The sequence below is a fragment of the Uloborus diversus genome, chromosome 4 (assembly GCF_026930045.1).
Source record: "Uloborus diversus isolate 005 chromosome 4, Udiv.v.3.1, whole genome shotgun sequence".
In the NCBI taxonomy this organism is placed as follows: domain Eukaryota; kingdom Metazoa; phylum Arthropoda; class Arachnida; order Araneae; family Uloboridae; genus Uloborus; species Uloborus diversus.
This window is the reverse complement of record NC_072734.1, coordinates 66,596,807-66,615,557: the sequence shown is the minus strand read 5'-3', so window position 1 is coordinate 66,615,557 and position 18,751 is coordinate 66,596,807. Positions and strand designations below refer to the sequence as shown.

At 33.8% G+C, this 18,751-nt stretch overlaps 1 protein-coding gene across 1 annotated transcript in view; it reads right to left on the bottom strand.

Moving 5' to 3' along the window:
* The window catches only part of LOC129220616 (nitric oxide synthase, salivary gland-like), a 150,013-nt gene that overhangs the window by 31,061 nt on the left and 100,201 nt on the right, over window positions 1-18,751 (bottom strand). The window contains 8 exon segments of the mRNA XM_054855046.1: window positions 5,276-5,403; window positions 6,573-6,654; window positions 12,799-12,838; window positions 12,841-13,008; window positions 13,145-13,314; window positions 14,843-15,039; window positions 15,144-15,222; window positions 17,178-17,313. Coding sequence (XP_054711021.1) covers window positions 5,276-5,403; window positions 6,573-6,654; window positions 12,799-12,838; window positions 12,841-13,008; window positions 13,145-13,314; window positions 14,843-15,039; window positions 15,144-15,222; window positions 17,178-17,313 — 1,000 coding nt within the window.

Below are 18,751 nucleotides of genomic sequence, written 5' to 3'. Positions count from 1 at the left end.
AACCGTCAACAAATTGCGCAATTAAAGTGGAAAGATTGCACGTAGACATTTTTTAGTCATCAAATTAAACAGAAAAGGGAACAGATAAATTACAATATTAAATATAATAGGAATATTTTTATACTTATTTAAAATTTATGAAAGGAAAAGTTTGCATTTTTCATAAAAGCTATAACCGTGACATAAATTTTGCGAAAAAAAAAAAGAAATAGCCACGAAAAGAGCGAGGTTCTTAAAACGCAGCCACAATAAACAAACTCAATATTTACATAAAGTTAATAACTGAATACATATACTACTTGATCTGATGTTTTCACACGTAATATTGAACAATTTGATTGTTTAATCTTTTATGAAGCACTACAAACAAATTCAAATTAAATTTTGAAATTTAACAATAATTTTCTGAAATTTAAAAAATTGCATAATAGAAAATTCTAAGAAACTTTTCTATAACAACATATTATTAAAAATATGATGAAAACGAAAATAACTTACTCATTTATTATATATATATATATATATATATATATATATATATATATATATATATATATATATATATATATATATATATATATATATATATATATATATATACTGAATACATATATATATATAGTTACTCACAACAGAAAAAAAAATCGATCGCTATTAATGATGCAAAAAAGGTGGCGCATTACGAAATATAGGTGAAAGAAGTATAAGAAATACGCAAGATGATATTTCTTGACCAAAATAAATAATCGCTAAATATTTAAGAAGTGCTTGAAACGACGAGGGTGGGTTAGGGGGGTCACCCTCTGATTTTGGAGTGACTCACAACTTTAAACTTCGGCCTCATTTTTTTAGTACAGAACCGCTACCACCAACGCCTCGGAAGAGTTTCTGAATCCACTTCAGCACTTTCGAAGAAAAAATTCAAAAGTCCCTTTGGTTTCCGAATTGTTTCCATTCAAAACGTCTTTAATCAATTTCTGACAACAATAGATAAAGCATGAAAAAAATATCTCTAATTTTATGAATGGTGTTAATTTTGAACACTTCAGAAGTACAAGTAGAGTTTAATTTCAGAAACTGTTTGATTTGGAGGAGGGGCACGCAAGTGTTCTCGGAAATACAAAAAATAATCGTAAAAAATAGAGTTCAAAATAATCATAAACATTGAGCCAGGACCCTTTTAAAACTTGCACCCGAGTTTGTTTTGACGTGCAGTGGCGGATTCAAAATATAGCTAATGTTGCAATTGCGCGAGAGGCCCCATAACCATACCGGAACCGTAGGAGTTACAAAAATGCTTATGATAAATGTTTTACAACTTTGAGAAATAGGGCCCCAAAATGTATTTCGACTGGCCTCAAACTTGTAGCTCCGCCGAAGCAATAATGAAAAGACTGCATTACTGTGATTCATATTACAAATACAGTCGAGTCCCGACTTACGCGAGGGATGCGTTCCAAGACTCCTCGCGTAGGACGAAATTTCGCGTTGTGAAAAAATATATGTATACAATTTTTTAAGAAGCATATCAAATTCTTTTAGACATTTATAAACACTCCTAAAACTGCTTTGTAGTATTCCTCAACTGTACGGTACAGTTTCTTACGTAAAGAACTGAACTTATATTGTATTTAAAAAATAAAAAACTGTTATTCAACTTGAAATACGTAATATGCACAAAATGAATGATAAATGGGAGGGAAAGACATAAAATAAAACATAGTACGCACAGTATTTAGTAATAATAAAATGTTGTACTATAATAGTACTCTAACAGTAGATACAGTAACAATATGAGTTAAAAAATAAAGATAATGATGATTTATGCTTCATTATCAGATCGTTGTTCAGATCTAATACATTTTTAAATACGGTTGCTTTGCCTTTTCTTTTATAACGTTTCAATTTGTAGCAACACAGGCCCTCTTCCTCATTTCTCTAATCCACAGTACAAGATCAGCTTCCATTTTCATAACATTTACTTTGCTAAACTGGTCTGCAAGCTTCGATATTGAAACTAAGTTCTGAACTTTTACGGATATCTTTTTGTTTTGAATTTTAATTGTATACGTATGGAAGATTCACTCATACTTATTGTCGCGTTACCGTCGACGTTTTGTAGTTGTTTAAGCATATCGAGAATCTTAACTTTTTTTTTATCAGAAACTTTCTTTTTCTTCCCATCTTCACGAACTTTAGATGAAGATACCATTATATTTCATCAACTTTAATATGTAAAATGAAAAAAATAAATAAATAAATAAATGAAAGATACTGAATGGTTATTGGATACACTAACGCGACACGTAGACTCGTCTGATATGGGAACTTTCGCTGTCAGTGATGCTTAAAGGAATGTAATAACATTCACAAAATCAAGATTTAGTTGCTAATATAAAGCTGATACTTCCTTCCAAAAAATTCGTGTTGTCGACAAAAAATTCGCGTTAACCCTAAAATTTGTTACTCATGAAAAAATTCGCGTTGTGGACATTTCGCGTAAGTCGAATCGCGTTGTAGCGGGAGTCGACTGTATCGAAAAATTAAAAATTACCGTCGTTTCAACTGAAATCTAACAAAAAAATTTTGAAAAAAAAAAATAGAACCGACTTCAAAATTGCTCTAAAAAGTGAAAAATAATTTTATTCTTTAAACACCATCGATAATGCTTTTAAACATAATTTTTGAAGTTGGCGCAAAAACAAAACGTAAAATCCAGTGTAACCATGCTTCGTTCATATTTTTTTTTTTCAGAAAAGCATACGAACGAAACATTTATATCGTTATTCAAATATGCTGTCATCAATGCATAATGTATGTGATAGTGAAGAAACTGGGCCTGGTTAAATTTATAGTTGTATTTGAGTTATGGCTGTGAATGATTTTATCTATCGTTTTTGCGCCAACTTCAAAAATTAAGTTTAAAAGCATTATCGATGGTGTTTAAAGAAAAAAATTATTTTTCACTTTTTAGAGCAATTTTGAAGTTGGTTCTATTTTTTTTTTTTTTTCAAAATTTTTTTATTTCATTCTTTTTAGTGTAAATGTAGGTATTTCAGAAATAGTAAGAAGTTACCATCACGAAACTTCGCATTTTTTTCTTAAAAATGCTCCATACTAAAAAAAAAAAAAACTATTGACACGCGTTAAACTTTAAGCGATTGACACTAAAAACTTATCTTTGTTCCTCTCTGGAAATCATGTGTAGTTAATTTAATTATAACCATTTAAGTATTGCGTTTTTCCTAACTAATTTACATTTCACAGCATCATCAAAGTTGCTCATGATGCAATCCTGTATTTTCTTATTTAGCCCCGATCATCTGTTATCGGCATAGATGATAACGATAAAAATACTACAGAGTAGTTGAGGCAAACCTAATGGTAGCATTGTGAAGGATAAGCAGATCCTAATCACTGCATCACCTCGCTTCCAGGTTAGGTTTACCCCTACTATGGAGCAAAAGCACTGAAGAAAGGAAGATTTTGATATTTCACATAGGGTTACTATAAATCAGCAGGGTTACTAAAATAAAATAATTTGTGCCAAAAATGAGACGACAGCGCCAGATTCCCCATTATCGAAATATTCCTTGAAGAAATTTGATGCTTGCTTCAGAGAAGCCTTCATTCAAAATTATCATTACAATTACTATTAATGTTACTGCTGTATGGCACCAAACTTTCATAACAATGGGTTTCATATTTTAATCTAATAGGGAAATTATATGAAATTTATTGTTTTTTGCCCATAACTTTTTTTCTAAAAGACAAATATGGTCAAACAAAGTAATGGGACCTAAGTTGAGCCATACCCTATCCATTTAAAAAATAATCATCAAAATCGGTTCACTAGGTGAGACGCTGTGCGTGGACAAACAAAAAAAAAAAAAAAACATACATACGGTATGAACTGATAAACGCCTCCTTTTTGAAGTCGGTTAAAAATGAAACAAAACCGGTTTCGCCATCTCATATTTGTTTCCATGGTCTCCGATTCGGCAATATATCACCGAATGATCGTCAGTCTGAGACGCTGTATTAGTTTAGCATTGAAATAAGTAATTAATAGCCACAAAAAATGAGTAAATAGGCTTTTTAGAACACCAGATCGAAAACAAAAAGTGAAGTTCACAATTGGAACGTACGCGCACCCCACATGCGAAAATTTAGCCTTCTACAGTTTACCATTTTTTAGTTATGAATTATGAGAGATACGTACATCCAGCCGCAAGAAACAACGCAACAATTAACTTATTTGGTACCTGAATGCTGTATAAAAAACTCTTTCAGGGGTGACTAAAATAGAAATTTATACTGAAATTTAAGTAAACAATTTTGTATGAAAACAATAACTCCCGTCACTTTGTATTAAAAAGTAAAACAACAAAGGTCCTTTTTTTTTTCAAAAACATCGGCCAATTCCATCGGCTTTTCGATGTTTTTTAAGGCCGATGGGCCGATGTTTCCTGCAAGTTAGCATCGGCCGCCGATGCCGATGCCGATGGCTAAATTGTTGAACCATCGGCGCCGATGCATCGGCCTGACCGATGCATCGGTCGAGTCCTACTATCTATATCTATCCGTCTACCTACCTATCTATATCTATCTATATCTATCTATCTATCTATCTACAAAGATTATTTGGGCTCAAAATTAAAAAAAACTTGCTGATCTAGTCAAAGTGCTTAGCTTTTGTGATTAGTTAAGCAAAACTGAAAAATCTGATATCTACTCATTGTTTTTAAAAGGACGTTTACCTCTAACGTTCAGAACAGACTTTTTCACGGTGTCCCCCAGTTTTGCCGAATGGAAATTTCCTTCCCCCGCTGTTTTTCAGTTTTTATCTTAGCTTTTGATATATGTAGGGGGGGGGGGACATTAAAAATTACGGCAAAACTGGGGGCTAAACCTTTTAGACATCCGTCTTATTAGATTTCTTATTTCTGCCTTCTGAGTATGTTGTTGTATATTTTTTAAATGTAAACTTTGTTTTTCTATTTATTACTTTCTAATGTTCCTTTCAATAAAGAAACAAATAGCGAGTCATTCCGCAGAAAATAAGACTTTTGTTCTGTACGTGAACGCTACATGTTTTATTCCAAAAATAATTTTAAAAATTATAAATTTGTTTGCTTCAATTTAATAATTTGTAAATCCGTTTTCTTACTTAGGGTGTATGACGTTTAGGATTTCATTCTTTTGCACTAAAGGCAGTTTTTGTCGTGCATTCATAAATGAGTTTTATCCACTGCGAGAGTAACTTATAACTCACCATTTGCTGCGTCTTGTTTATCGAGCCATCTTTGCTGCCAGAAACTTCTGAAAGGTGCAATTCCAGTACCCGGACCAATCATCAGTAAAGGTACTTGCGTATTATCAGGTAGACGAAAATTCGGTGCGCTAAGGGAAAAAAATGTTATCAACGAAACTCCAAATTGCAATTTAAGCACTGAAATGAAAAGCGTGTATGTGAAATTACAAAAAAACTCTATGTTGATTTTGGACAAAACTAATCATACTTAAAATTTTAAATATGAGTAATTCAAATTTACAACTCAAACTTATAAAAATAATCTTATTTATATTTTTAGAAAGAACGAACTCAATTTGGAAGGGAAATCTAACTTCTGGACCCATGGATCTGGGTCTCGCTGATCGAAACGTGAATCTGGGCCTGCCCAAAACTAGTTATACGTACATCATTTCGGATCCTTAAAAAAATAACGAATGAGGCATTGAGAAGCAAAGGAATGTAAGTGGCAAAAATTAAAATTTTGAGATAACCAGCTCAAATGGTAAGTGAACCCTCCTATGTCTTGGGACAAGAGATAGTACTAGTAGCCATGGTAGATGCTGCTGTATAGCATGATTTAGAGAAAAAAATGAATGAAAGACTTTCTAGGACGATATTTTTAAACGCGTTTTAATCAAAACTTGAAAATGTCCACTTACATCCTTTGCTTCTCACTGCCACAAATGTGTTTTAAAATTTACGAAATATGTAAATCAAATGCATTTTTCTTAATCTTTACGGAGTTGGAGAATCCAAAAGTTAACTCAAAGAAGAAAAATTAATTAGTTTCTCTGCAAATATTTTGTCCTGTAGCATTAAAAAAGAACAAAAAAACATCATTGAAGCAAAATTAAAAACGAAGAAATTCTCGTCTTTTTCCGAATTTTCAGGCTAGTTGCGGAATTGAAAGATACTATCAGATTTCATTTTTTTTGTCCTTAAGTGTTCTCAAACCACAACTTTTCGGTCCTATAGCATAAAAAATCATTAAAGCAAAATTTTACAAAAAATTGCAAAGAAAGAATTAAATTCTACATTTTTTTTGGAGGGGGGGGGGGGGTTCAGGCTCATTGCGCGATCTGGAGAAACTATCCGATTTCAATAATTTCAATATTTTTCAACACTACGCAAAAGTAAAGTTTCCTGGTTAGTAGGAGGAGAAGTATTCAACATTTATGCCAGCGATACCAAAAAATTCCATTCATTATCGCATTAATTCCAATTTCGAATTGAGATTATGATCTCTAGTTTGCCATTAAAGCACTGTAATACAAACCTGCGCACGAAACAAACTATCTCCGATTCAATTGGCACAGAAGCAAGGTAATTTGAGCAAACTCCGTAGTGATGAATCTTTGCTGAAAAAGAGTTAAGAAAATAAGTAAAAATAGTCCAGTCAATAGGTAGAAAAAAACGGGCTTGCCTTACAAAAAATGGGGTCAAAGATTTTATTTTTTAAATTTGTGTATACTAGTGTCAATATGAAAAAACCAAGTTATCCAACACGAAAGACCTCGGGAGAACTTTTGGGGGCCGAAAACCCCCAAAAATTTGTGACTTTTTGTAGAATTTTCAAAATATCTCAAAAATGGTTAAAATTACAAAAAAACTTCCAATGCAAATGTTAAAGAGTATTAAATTTCCTTCAACTTTTGTCATTACAACATTTTTGTAGCATGAAAAACAAGCGAGTTACAGCTTCTTGAAAGTCACACTTTTCTGAACCCTTTCAGCGAAGTGCGTGAAAGCGCATCGGATAACGGAGGAAAAAAGGAGAAACGCCGGCAGTCTGACCTTGGAAATCATTTGTCTTTCACAGCTGAGAGTAAATGCCTCCGTTCCCTTTAATTTAAACAAAACACCCCCATTCCATCCCCCCCCTTTTTTTTCTCCAAATGAGATGAATCGACTCAATAGCTACTCATGTTGGTCACTTCAGGGTTTGAGCGAGAGTATGTTTTATCAATTTGTGTGTTCTGAATTACAATTTTTTCCTAGAAATGATTACGCCTGACAAGGTGTGTTTCTTTTTTTATCATTATCATTATTATTTGCGAAATCAGTTTGCATGAATGCGAAATAAAGATTGTGAAGGAGAAGGGAACAGAAAATCTTCAAAGATGCAGCGCAAAACGGCAAAATGAAGAACATCAGCGTTTTTTGAAGTTCTTAAAAGAAGTGACAATTCACACTGCCTGTCACAAATGCTATATCAATGAGCAATCAATTTCTTCCCTTGAAGTAATGGTTGAACCTAACATGTTAACTAAATTCCTTAAGAAAGATTTCTGGCAAATTATAACAAAAAGAATTGTCTTATTCTACTTCTTGAGACATATTTCGAAGAGTGTGGCATTGAAGTCAGGCAGACTCAAGATGATGCCGACTCACTCACTTACTGCTCTTTCAAAGGCAAAAGAAATTGAAAAGGTTGTTATAGTGAGCGAGAGGACTGATGACAGCTTTAGGAAAGCCTTTCAGCAACTTGTTCTTTTTAAAACCTGGAAGAGAGAATGCTTGTGATTTGTTTTTTTCCCCACTAAATCTTTTAAGTTTGACCCCAGCAATATTCTTTGATAGTTAGATAGATAGATAGTGGGTGTGATACGACTGCGGCAATCTTTGGCCAAGGCAAAATTAAGTTGTACAAAATAGTCAAAAAAAAAAAAAACTCCTAAAAATTAAGGAAGCTATTGAAGTATTTATGCACCCAATCTATCATCATGATGCCTTCCTTAGCTGCAGCTGGAGAAAACATTTTGCAAATATTATACACAGGTGACGTAAAGTATTTGAACATATCTTTGGATACTTTGCAATTTAATCTTTTTATAAAACTAGTATACAGGGCTAAGATAAATCTTGCAGGGCTACCTCCAACGTGCGGGGAGGGGGGGGGGCATGCTGGACGTTATCACTCATATCGGTTCTACCACCAAATTCAAAGTTGGTTGGGCAACATAATTGATCCAGAGAAATGGGGTTGGGAACGCAGGACGCAAGGTCTAATGCATGTTGACACGAAAAGAGATTCAGTTACTCAGAATCTTTTGAAGATTGTACCTTGTACCTGCAAGAAAAATTGTACTGGAGCCTGTTCTTGTCACAAGGCAGGTTTAAAATGCTCCAGCACGTGCAAACACTGCAGTGGTACAAATTGTGAAAATGTTGCAGAAATTTCATCTTTGGATGAGACTGCTGAAGAAGATAATTTGTTCCAGGAGCTTTTGGAATTACCGCAACAAGGAGATGAACAATTAAAGGACTACAGCTTTTTTCTACCCCCTACAGATTCTGAACTGGGAGAACCTGGACCTTCAAAACGGCTTCGAAGAAGATAAACAGCGTATTTTGTTGTTATTTCTCTATTTGCTTTAAGGTCGAATGAATCTCTCTGTAATTTAGATGTATGTATTAATCTTCTACAGTTGGATTTTCATTTTGTAAGGTAATTCTTTTGGGTTTTTCATGCCTCAAAAAGTCAGTTTCTGCAGAATTTTTTCGAAGTGTTCATTACGTATTACTATTGTACCTTTATTTATTCATTTTTATGTCTATTGTTTGTTTATTATCACCCTAATATTTATTCATTGACATTAATATTCGAATATTGCATTTTCGCTTGTAATAGAATAGATGGTACGAATTATGTGCTTTAAATGAATGAGAAGATTTTGTAATTCAATTACAAACTGCATATAAATCATATGTTATTGGAGTCTGACTGAAGACTTCCTCTGTCAGAATAGAAATATTAGTTCGTGAGCGGTGGAGGAGGGTTTATTATTATTATTGTATCAGAGCATAGGATGCATGACTGTGTTGATTGTTTGCTTATTAGCTGCCTAATATTCATTCCTTCACATTAATATTTAAAAATCGCATCTTTGTTTGCAATAATTAGACTAGAATGTACGAATTATATCCCTCAAATGAATGTATATATATTGTGTAATCCAGTTACAAACAACAATATATCATCTATTATTGGAGTCTGATGAAGACTACCTCTGTCAGATCAGAAAAGTTAGTTCGTGAGCAGTGGGGAAGGTTTTTTTTTAAAAAATATTATTGCATCGTCGTATGTGCTTTAAATGAATGCGTATATATGTATTTCAGTTTCATAATACATTGTTTGTTTTTGGAGTCTAGTGGGAACTAATATGTCAGCCAGAATTGCTACTGTGTCCAGCGGGGGGGGGGGGGGAGGTGAGCAAGAAACTCAAACTACTCTAACTGTCGATAAACTCTCTGAAATTAAAGTTTCTATTGAAGTTCTAATAATTATGACGCCTTGCTTTCAGTGTGAAAGCTTTTTTTTCTCGGAGTGGAGGAAAACTGCCTATTTTCAAAGAGCTGTAGCAAGCTTGTTATTTGTGCTACAAAAAAGTTGTAAATACAAAAGTTGTAGGAAATTTTATGTTCTTTAAACTTTACATTTAAAACTTTTTTCTAAGTTGAATTATTTCGGAGATATTTTGGAAAAAAACAAAAAAAGTCATAAATTTTTGTGGTTTTTCGGCCCCCAAAAGTTCTCCCGGGGTCTTTCGTGTTGGATAACTTGGTTTTTCCATGTCGGCACCAATATGTACAAATTAAAAAAATAAAATCTTTGACCCCATTTTTTGCAAGGTAAAATGTATCTATTGACTGGACTAAAATACAAAAAGAAATGTCCAGCAATGAAATACAAGAATCCCTTTTTTAACCGAGGGAACCGCCGAGCATAAATTTGGCAATAAACATTCGATAGTTGGGGAAAACTTGGCTTGACCGCGTCGTAATACTGTGATTAGGATCTGCGTGGTCATCAAAATACTGACAGGTTAGGTTTGCCTCGACTATAATATGATAACCCAGATCTGCCGATATGCAGTTAGACTTGATGCAATTTCTGTTTATTAAGTCGATCTCGCTCTATTACAGCGAATTTAGACACTATTATAAGTATAATTTTTTTAAAAAAAACTCATTAGTTGTAGTCGATATAAATAGAATTTTTTTCGTTGTCTTAGTAAATTGTACACATTAATCTCTATCATTTGGTGATGTTTGGTTAGTTGACCATCTGTTAACATTTTATTTTGCCATTCTCTATCAGTCAGCATCCATTTATGTCCATTTTTCAGGTGGAAGTACTAAAGTCCTCGATCGTAGTTTAATAGCGACATGACCACCATCTTGGGGCGCAGCGTTTAACCTGTGCCTGCTATGATGAAGAAGCGGTTTTTGTTTCTTGATTCTGGATGAAAGAGGAATTCAAAAGAAACCAAAATCAAGAAGCAAAACACATTACTTCATCGTAGTGGACATAGAATGAAATCGGTGTTAAGTACCAAGATGACGGTCCCGTTCTTACTGAAACTGATTGAGGGCTTTTGGAAATATAAAAATGGCTTCTACTGCGTTATTTGACAAAAAAAAAAAAAAACCTGTAGGATGTTGGCAACATCCATAAAATAGTCCATCAAATATGGAGAAACACAAGTCTACGCAATGCGCATGTGGCACTTTTGCATAAAAGCAAACCAATTGATTCAAGACTTCTTCAGTGCTAGATCAAAACAGCACAAAATCTGAAAGATCTTTTGGGTTATTGCCTGTTTTCAAGCTAGTTTGAATTCGACGCTTCCAAAATTTTGAAACAATTGAATGGTTCATTTTGAAAGTGGGCCAAGTTAATTTTTGAAAGATAATGGTAGTTATAGATAAAACTTAATTTGATCTTTTTATCTGTAAACAGATTATTCTCCATAAAAATGGAGAATTCATATATTTTAAAGATAAAAGTTTTTGCTCTTCATTAATAAAATTGAAGGGCAATTTTAAATATCTTACCAAAAAAAAAAAAAAAGACTTGTCCTTTTTGCCACACGAACAGCTCAATTGCTCACTTTCATGTTAAGTTTTGCTTTCGGAATTCTCCACGATGCGTTTGCGTTGTATTGTATTCTAAGAAGCATTGCTAATCCGAAATATTTAACATTGAAAAAAAAAATGGTTTTGTTTCATAAAAGAAAAATTAAATAAATCATATGTTCCTTTATATTTTCACGAAAGAAACTTTTGAACTGGTGTATTTTTTGTCCTTATCAAAATAAATTTATTCATTAATTCATTCATCTTTATGCATGAGGATGCATATCTTTGAGGAAATTTCACTGGAGATTTCGAGTGCAAAAAAACTTCCACGTATACTTTCACAAAAGATATAGTATCGTATTCGGTTAACGTTAAGCGGTGAATATTCTCCTGTTTCCTATGATACATCAGAAAACAGGCACAAAATAGACAGCGAATACTTTTTTTTGAAAAGTTACATGTTTTTTGAGGATGAAAAACTAGGAAACATGTTTTCTTTGAGAATTTGACAATCAAATTTTAGAGAAGCAAAGGAATGACGTAATTTGGTATCATGTGAAATTAAGTTAGAAAATTTTCAATCATAATAACTTTGGCAGTTTAACTTTTAATTATTCTTACAACTTTCATATTATACTTCTGGCAGAGTTGGGGAGGTGGCGGGGGAGGGGGGAGGGCGTCTTTAGGTAATTCTAATTGTGAAGTAAGAAATATTGTGGAATTGATGAAGTAAGTGATTATTGTTTAAAAAAAGTATTTCGTAAGTTTCTTAAAAAGCTGTTACAACTGCTAACAGTATGACTGACTGGTGAGTGCAAAATAAAAAGGTTCCTAAAATTAATTAACAAAATTTGAATTTGCCGTCATTTTTGCTGTAAATTGTTGTCAACCCTGAAAAAAAAAAACCATTTTGACAGCTGAGAGTTTAGGGTTATTAAAAATGGAGCGTGTTATACGATACAATAATGCGTTTTAATTATTGAACAATTATTCCAAAAATAATGAAAGTTGAGTCTGGTCAAGCAGTTACTGTTATTGGCGCTCGATATCGCAACACGGTAATGCACGGGTGGTTGTAGGCTTGTTGACATAGACTTTTGACTTCAAAAACCCCATAAGAAGAAATCTAATGATGTTAAATCACACGATCTAGGGGGTCAACTCTGATCACCGAAATGATAGAGTACACGACCAGAAAATGCCCCATGCAGTAATTGAATTGTTTCACTGCCTGTATAGCGGCCATTTTTACTAACCCTAAACTCTCAGCTGTCAAAATGTTCTTTTTTCATGGGTGCCAACAATTTACGGCCAAAATGATCGTAGATTCAAATCTTGCTTTAATTTTGGGACACCTTTTACTAATCCAGAAGGAAGATAGAAGTTGGCAAAGCTTGACCACGGAGAGATGGCGGGTGAACAGGAAGTGAAAACGGGTTACTTCATTTTGAAATAGGTAGCATCGTGAGAAAGCGAGACATGACTGCTAACGCGTTCTTGCCGATTATACCTATTACAAAATAAAGTAGTCCGTTTTCACTTCCTGTACACCCGCAATCTCTCCGTGGTCAAGTTTTAAGATCACACATGTGCTGAGAACGAGTGGAGTTTTGCTTCAAAGTAAAAATATTGCTGCTCACACTGGGTTTGGTAAATTACGACAGCGACCGTCAAATGTAAGAACCCGGTTGAAAATGCGGCGCTGAGCTAATACTGTAAAACCGTGACTGCAGCAGGCTGAGGTGCGTCAGCAGGAATGCCGGAGTTGGAGTCACCGAGGGGAAGGCTTCGAGAGTTTCCAGGAGATTCGGGTACAGGTGGGATTTCCAGTCCTCGTAGCGGGTTGAATCCTGCGGAATAAAAAATACACTTTGAGTCTGATGTCAAGCCTGAGGCAATCCTAACGCGAAAGAGAAACCGAACCCGTCAAGTAAAAAGTTGGTTCATGAGTTGAGTAAATTTTTAGAGTTGATGTATTCGACTTACCGTGGCTAAAAGTTGAATCTTCCTCATATCAGCTTCATCTTCAGCCATGGTTGCCAGAATTCGTAAGAACTGCTGCCCAGGTGGAGTGGTAATGTCGAGATACCTCGTCAGAGCGAGTCGCATTGTCAATGCTGGAATCCTCTCGTGTGGATACCAGCGGTGGGCGGGACCTTATCGGAAAATGGTAATACAGGATGTTTATAAAGTTTTGGATCATTAAAAAAAATCATAAAAAACAATTGCTCCAGATATGAACACAATTCTTTTTCTATTTTGATCCTTGCTACAAAAAGTTTTTTTTTTTTTCACAACGTTAATACATTTCAACAAATGCACCTTTCGTAGTTCTGAGAAGGTTTAGGCGATTTTCAAGTTCGCGCCATCTTTAAAAATAAATTATTGATTCCTAAATAAATGTGCAATCAAATGTTTCCAAAAAATACTGAAAATAAGAACAAAATTGTCATAACCTGCAATGAGACACCATAAACGTAACTAATTGGAAGCAAAATATTGTTAAATCAAAGGAGAGTAAGCTTTTTTAAAATAATTTGTTGTCTCATTCGATTTATCTGTCTGCAATTACAGAACAAGAGCGGATCCAGAAATTTTTCAAGGAAGGGGCGATTTTTTAACCTTACCTCGTACTACGTATCTGATTTACACCTGTTTGAGGAGGGGAGGGGGCGGCTGCCACATCATTTTTATTCAAAACAGCTAAAATATAGAGATTTAACAAAGGAAGTCCTCGACCCTATTCCTTTCCCTTTCCATTGAAAAAGGAATTCTAAAATCGCGTTTTAGAAATTCAATTTCTTTATAATTCCTGGGGAATGCTTTGAAATCCTGTCTCTCTAACATTATCAAAGGTTGTCTAAAATTGCACTTTTGGGAACTTCAGTTTCAAAAAAATTACCAGAGGAAAATCACTGAACCTATTCCTAATTCCTTCCCCTAACACTACATGAAATGTCTACAATCGCACCTGTTTTTAAGATTTCAATTTTTCAAAATGCCCTAGAGAAGGCCTCCAAACTCTTCTTAAGTCCTAACATCACTAATGATTGCCTAAAATTGTCTTTCTGAAACTTCAATTTCGATAAGTTTCCGAGAGGGAGATTCCATCCCCATCTCTTTCCTTAACGTCATCAAAGGCAGCCTACACTTTCGCTTTAGGACTACAGTTCGGAAAAATTATCGGTGTAGGATCCCTCAAGGCAGGAACGATCGCCTCATCGCCCCTTCCTTGTATCCGTCCTTGTTGCACAGTGTTAATTCCTCCAATGTCGAGATTAGCACGTAATAGTATTCAGATTCTCTGAAAAAGATTTCCTTTAAAGGCTACAATAACAATGTCAAATCAATAATCTTTCAAACAGTGGAAGCTAAATTTTTTATTGAGAACAAGATGGTAGATTAAGTCATCCTTATAATGAAGTTAATGTTTGGAATAAGAACGGTTCTTTAGTGCCTGAAGCTGTTTCATTTAATCATTTATTTTACTTTTTATGCAATGACTTTTTCCACCATGAGAAGCATTTGTTATAGCGTTTGAAGCACAAATCTATGCCATAATTTTTTTAAATATTATTTCTGATCCCTAATACAAAGTCCGGCCGTTTTTGAGCATAAATATTTCACTTAACGTTTAAATTAGTTTGTAGAAAACAAGGTTCAAATGTTGGCTCGTTATCTTACCTTCCAAAGATTGAACAGTTTTCCGCAATTCTAACTGGAAAGGTCTGTCTGGGTCTGGGCAGGTGGTCCTCATGCGTTCTAAAATGCCATTCACGATTTCTTCCCGATTCGCAGGATATATACCCACATGGTCACCAGGGAAATATTTCATTGCTGGATGATTTTGAGTTTCGAGTTCGATGAAGAGAGTTTGTCGACTAAAATACAAAAAATATTTGCATAAGCATTTGATTGATATCATAAAGCTATTACTATATTCATTGTGCACATTAAAACGGAGAGATTAATTTAAACTAACTACCTATCTTCTTCAGATTGTAGAACTGTTCGCTTCGTCAATACACAAGAAACAACTTTTCTATTTGTTCCTTTGGAAACTCCTAAACGGAAAAAAAAACGTTGAAAACAAATGATTACCACGTAACTGAGAAATTTAGTACAGTCGAGCTCGCTTAATGGAATAGTCAATTTTCCACAAAAAATTATTTTAATAAGCGGGATATTACATTAAACGGGATTAAAATAATAGACAATGTCGTTTTTGTACATTGAAAATGCATTACATTAAGCAGGATATTCTTTTAACCGTCGAACTTTCAATCATCCGATAAGGGATCCGTTTGTGTAATGTTCATATTTACAGAAAAAGTACCCGATTGTATAGAGGTTATCCTTGAATAAGTGTCCTTAAGTATAAACTAATTTTTATTTATCATTTTTCTTCAAATAGAATTAAAAGAAAAAGAAAAAAACAAACCAGAAAAGATAGTTCAAGCTATGCCTTTTCATAGCTCAAGAATTGTAAACTAAATTTATTATACTTTCAAAATGGATGCTGTTTGTAAACTTATTCAAAACCTTCACTCAACAAAAGAGACCTACTCAAATTTTTAGATACTGACGAAAATGAGATCATGTTACATTTTTAGGTACTGAACAAAATGAGAGCTTGTCAAATTTGCAGCCAAATGAGAATTCATAACTCAACTTTGAAGATAGAGTTAATTTTTAAGCAACGAAAAGTCTCAACATGGACCCAGTCTTATAATTACACTAGTGATGTTCCAGATATCCGTATCCGTATCCGCGGATATCCGAGGGGAAATTAAGATCTGTATCCGTATCCGTTACTTTTTTAACGGATCTTAAACGGATCGTTTCTATTCTAAAAATTATTAAATATTTGAAGACTTAAATTCCGTTTAAACTAGTTTTTATTCCCTATTTAAATTATAAGGTATCATTTCAGAAGCCAATTTGTCACCCCCCCCCCTTCAAACTTATATACAGTAGGAGCTATAATCTTGTTAAGTAAATTACAAATGCAATTCTAGGCCTTTATACGTGTGATTGGTAGCGATTTCATAGCCGGAAGATAAGGAGAAAAAGCTCAATGATTTAAAATTTTTACCTGCTGTCAGTTCATATTTGTTAACAAATATGTGTTCTGACCCGCGAAATTCATCTTAATATGAGGTCGGCTCTCTGAGACATGTTTTTTTTTTTAAAATTTTTAATTTAATATTAGTTTTTGTTATTGATTTGGGGTTTCTGTTACTCTTCTTTTTTTTTTCGGCATCCTTCAAAAAAAGGGAGACTACATTCTCTGTTTACTGTTTGTAAAGGTGTTCCCGGCTCTGTATTTCGTCGGTCGGAGAAGTTCGGTGGAATGGGTCAGCGCTGCATTAAAATGCGAAATAAAATGCGAAAAATTATTTCTAGCCTGTCCAGTAGCTGCTTTACACTCTTGCTGCTGTATCCTACATCTACCGAGTAAGCTAGAAATAATTTTTCACATTCCATCTAAGCATTAATGCAGCCGTTGACCCGTTTCTTCCAACTCTCCCTCAATTTTAACGGAGATTTCTTTAAAGAGTAAATCATAGTCTTGATTATATTTTTGCCGCAGTTGACATTTTTTGAAGAAACTGCCATTATTCTGACGGGAATACCTTCCGCAACAAATTTTACACTTGGATAGTTGAATTGGGTAAAAAAAAAAAAGAAAAAGAGAGAGAGATCCGTATCCGCGGATCTTGACACTAATGATCCGAATCCGTATCCGCGCATCTACTTTTTTAACGATCCGGCACATCACTAAATTACACATGTTTTCTCTTCTCTAGAATATTGTTTTCAACTTTGGTCAATTTTTGCAGAGAATTTCTGTAATAGAATATCTAAACTTTCTCTTTCTAAAGTCTTATTTGATACATGATTAAACATACTTAACCCGAACAATGTTTTTAGAAAACCAATTGTAACTTTTAAAAACTGGGAAAAACAAAATGTTGATGAAAAAATTTCCACAATTATGCAATTGATAATGTATTACCGGAACAAATATCAGTAGGAGTAGGAACATCCACCAATCGGACTTTTTCCGGGCACCATGTTGTATCCGAATGCAATGTCGCCTTTAAGTCACTTATGTTAATGTCATCACCCACGTAGAATACGTCACAGGCAACCTGTTTCAAGGGGAGAAAAGTATTAAATTGCATTAATCTATTAAATTTATTACCATTCATTTATTTGTAGAACTTCCTTTTGATATTATAAACTCCCACATGATATATGTTCCTTCCTGTTGATTAAATATGTTGTTTTATATTTCATGCTTTTTCTTTCATAAACCAAACGCTTCAACTACTATTTTCTAATTCACATTGCTAACTGATCTTTAGTTTTGGAAGCTCTTCTATTTCTAGCTTTAGTAAAGATTCAACTACCTTTTGCTTTCCCATATACGGTACTAGGGTTTACGACTGTTTTTTCTCATTTCTCACGCAAAAAACCATAATAAGATTTTCTTTTTATTAGGGCGAAGTAGTATTCACTAACTTTATCTGAAAGTTAAGACTGGATCACGTCTTCTTTTGCAGTGATTGTACAGTACCAATTAAGGCACAAATTTTAAATGAATGAGACCAGTTTTAGAGTTTTAATGAGCCCTTTTTTCTCCTCAGTGTATTTAAATGGAGACATGAGAGGAGGAAGTGACTACTTGGAGCTAAAAACACGTGTAAGTAAATTTTCTAGCAAATATGTGTCTTAACAGCGATGAGTATAATATAAGCTCATTGAAATTTGAAATATTTATCTTATCTTCAATTCCACGAAAGAACTACACGATACTATAGTAGTTTTTATACATCAGAGATCTTTCTCATGATGAAAAAAATAAATGCCAAAAGGTAACAAAACGTGTCACCGAATTAAACAAATGCAATGACATACGTTCAAAAACTAGATTTTATAAAACTTTTTGTAAAAACAAAGTTATTTTTCTGGTTTAACACAAAAAAAAAAAAAAAAAAAGAAAAAAAAGAACAGTCTTTTATTTTAAGTAAATTTACACCCCTAATACTGTTAAAGAATTCATGCTGAACTTCGGGCCTAAAATGTTTGTACAGTACGCTACTTCTTTGAGTTATAAATTTAGAAAACGCTTACTTTTCCGATTTTGCATCGCTCTCCATCTGAGCAAACTTGAGCAGTTCTATGCATTAGAGATCTTTTTAATGGTGAAAAAAAATAAATGCAACAGAAACCATGAAATGATTCACTGAATTGAACGAATGCAATGACTTACGTTCAAAAGCTAGATTTTATAAAAAAAAAAATTAAAAAAAAAAAAAGCTATTTTTCTACTTTAACACCCAAAAACGAACGTCCTTCATTTTGTAATTAAGTTTACAGCCCTAAGAATTCATGCTGAACTTCAGGCCGAAAATGTTTGTACAGAACGCTACTTCTTTGTGTTAAAATTTTACAAAACGCTTACTTTTCCGATTTCGCATCGCTCTCTATCTGAGCAAATGTGAGCAGTTCTATTTTCATGCACAAGTAACCTCTAGGGTAGAGGTGCTGTAATCACAGTCCAAAACAATCGAACTTTCGAAGTAA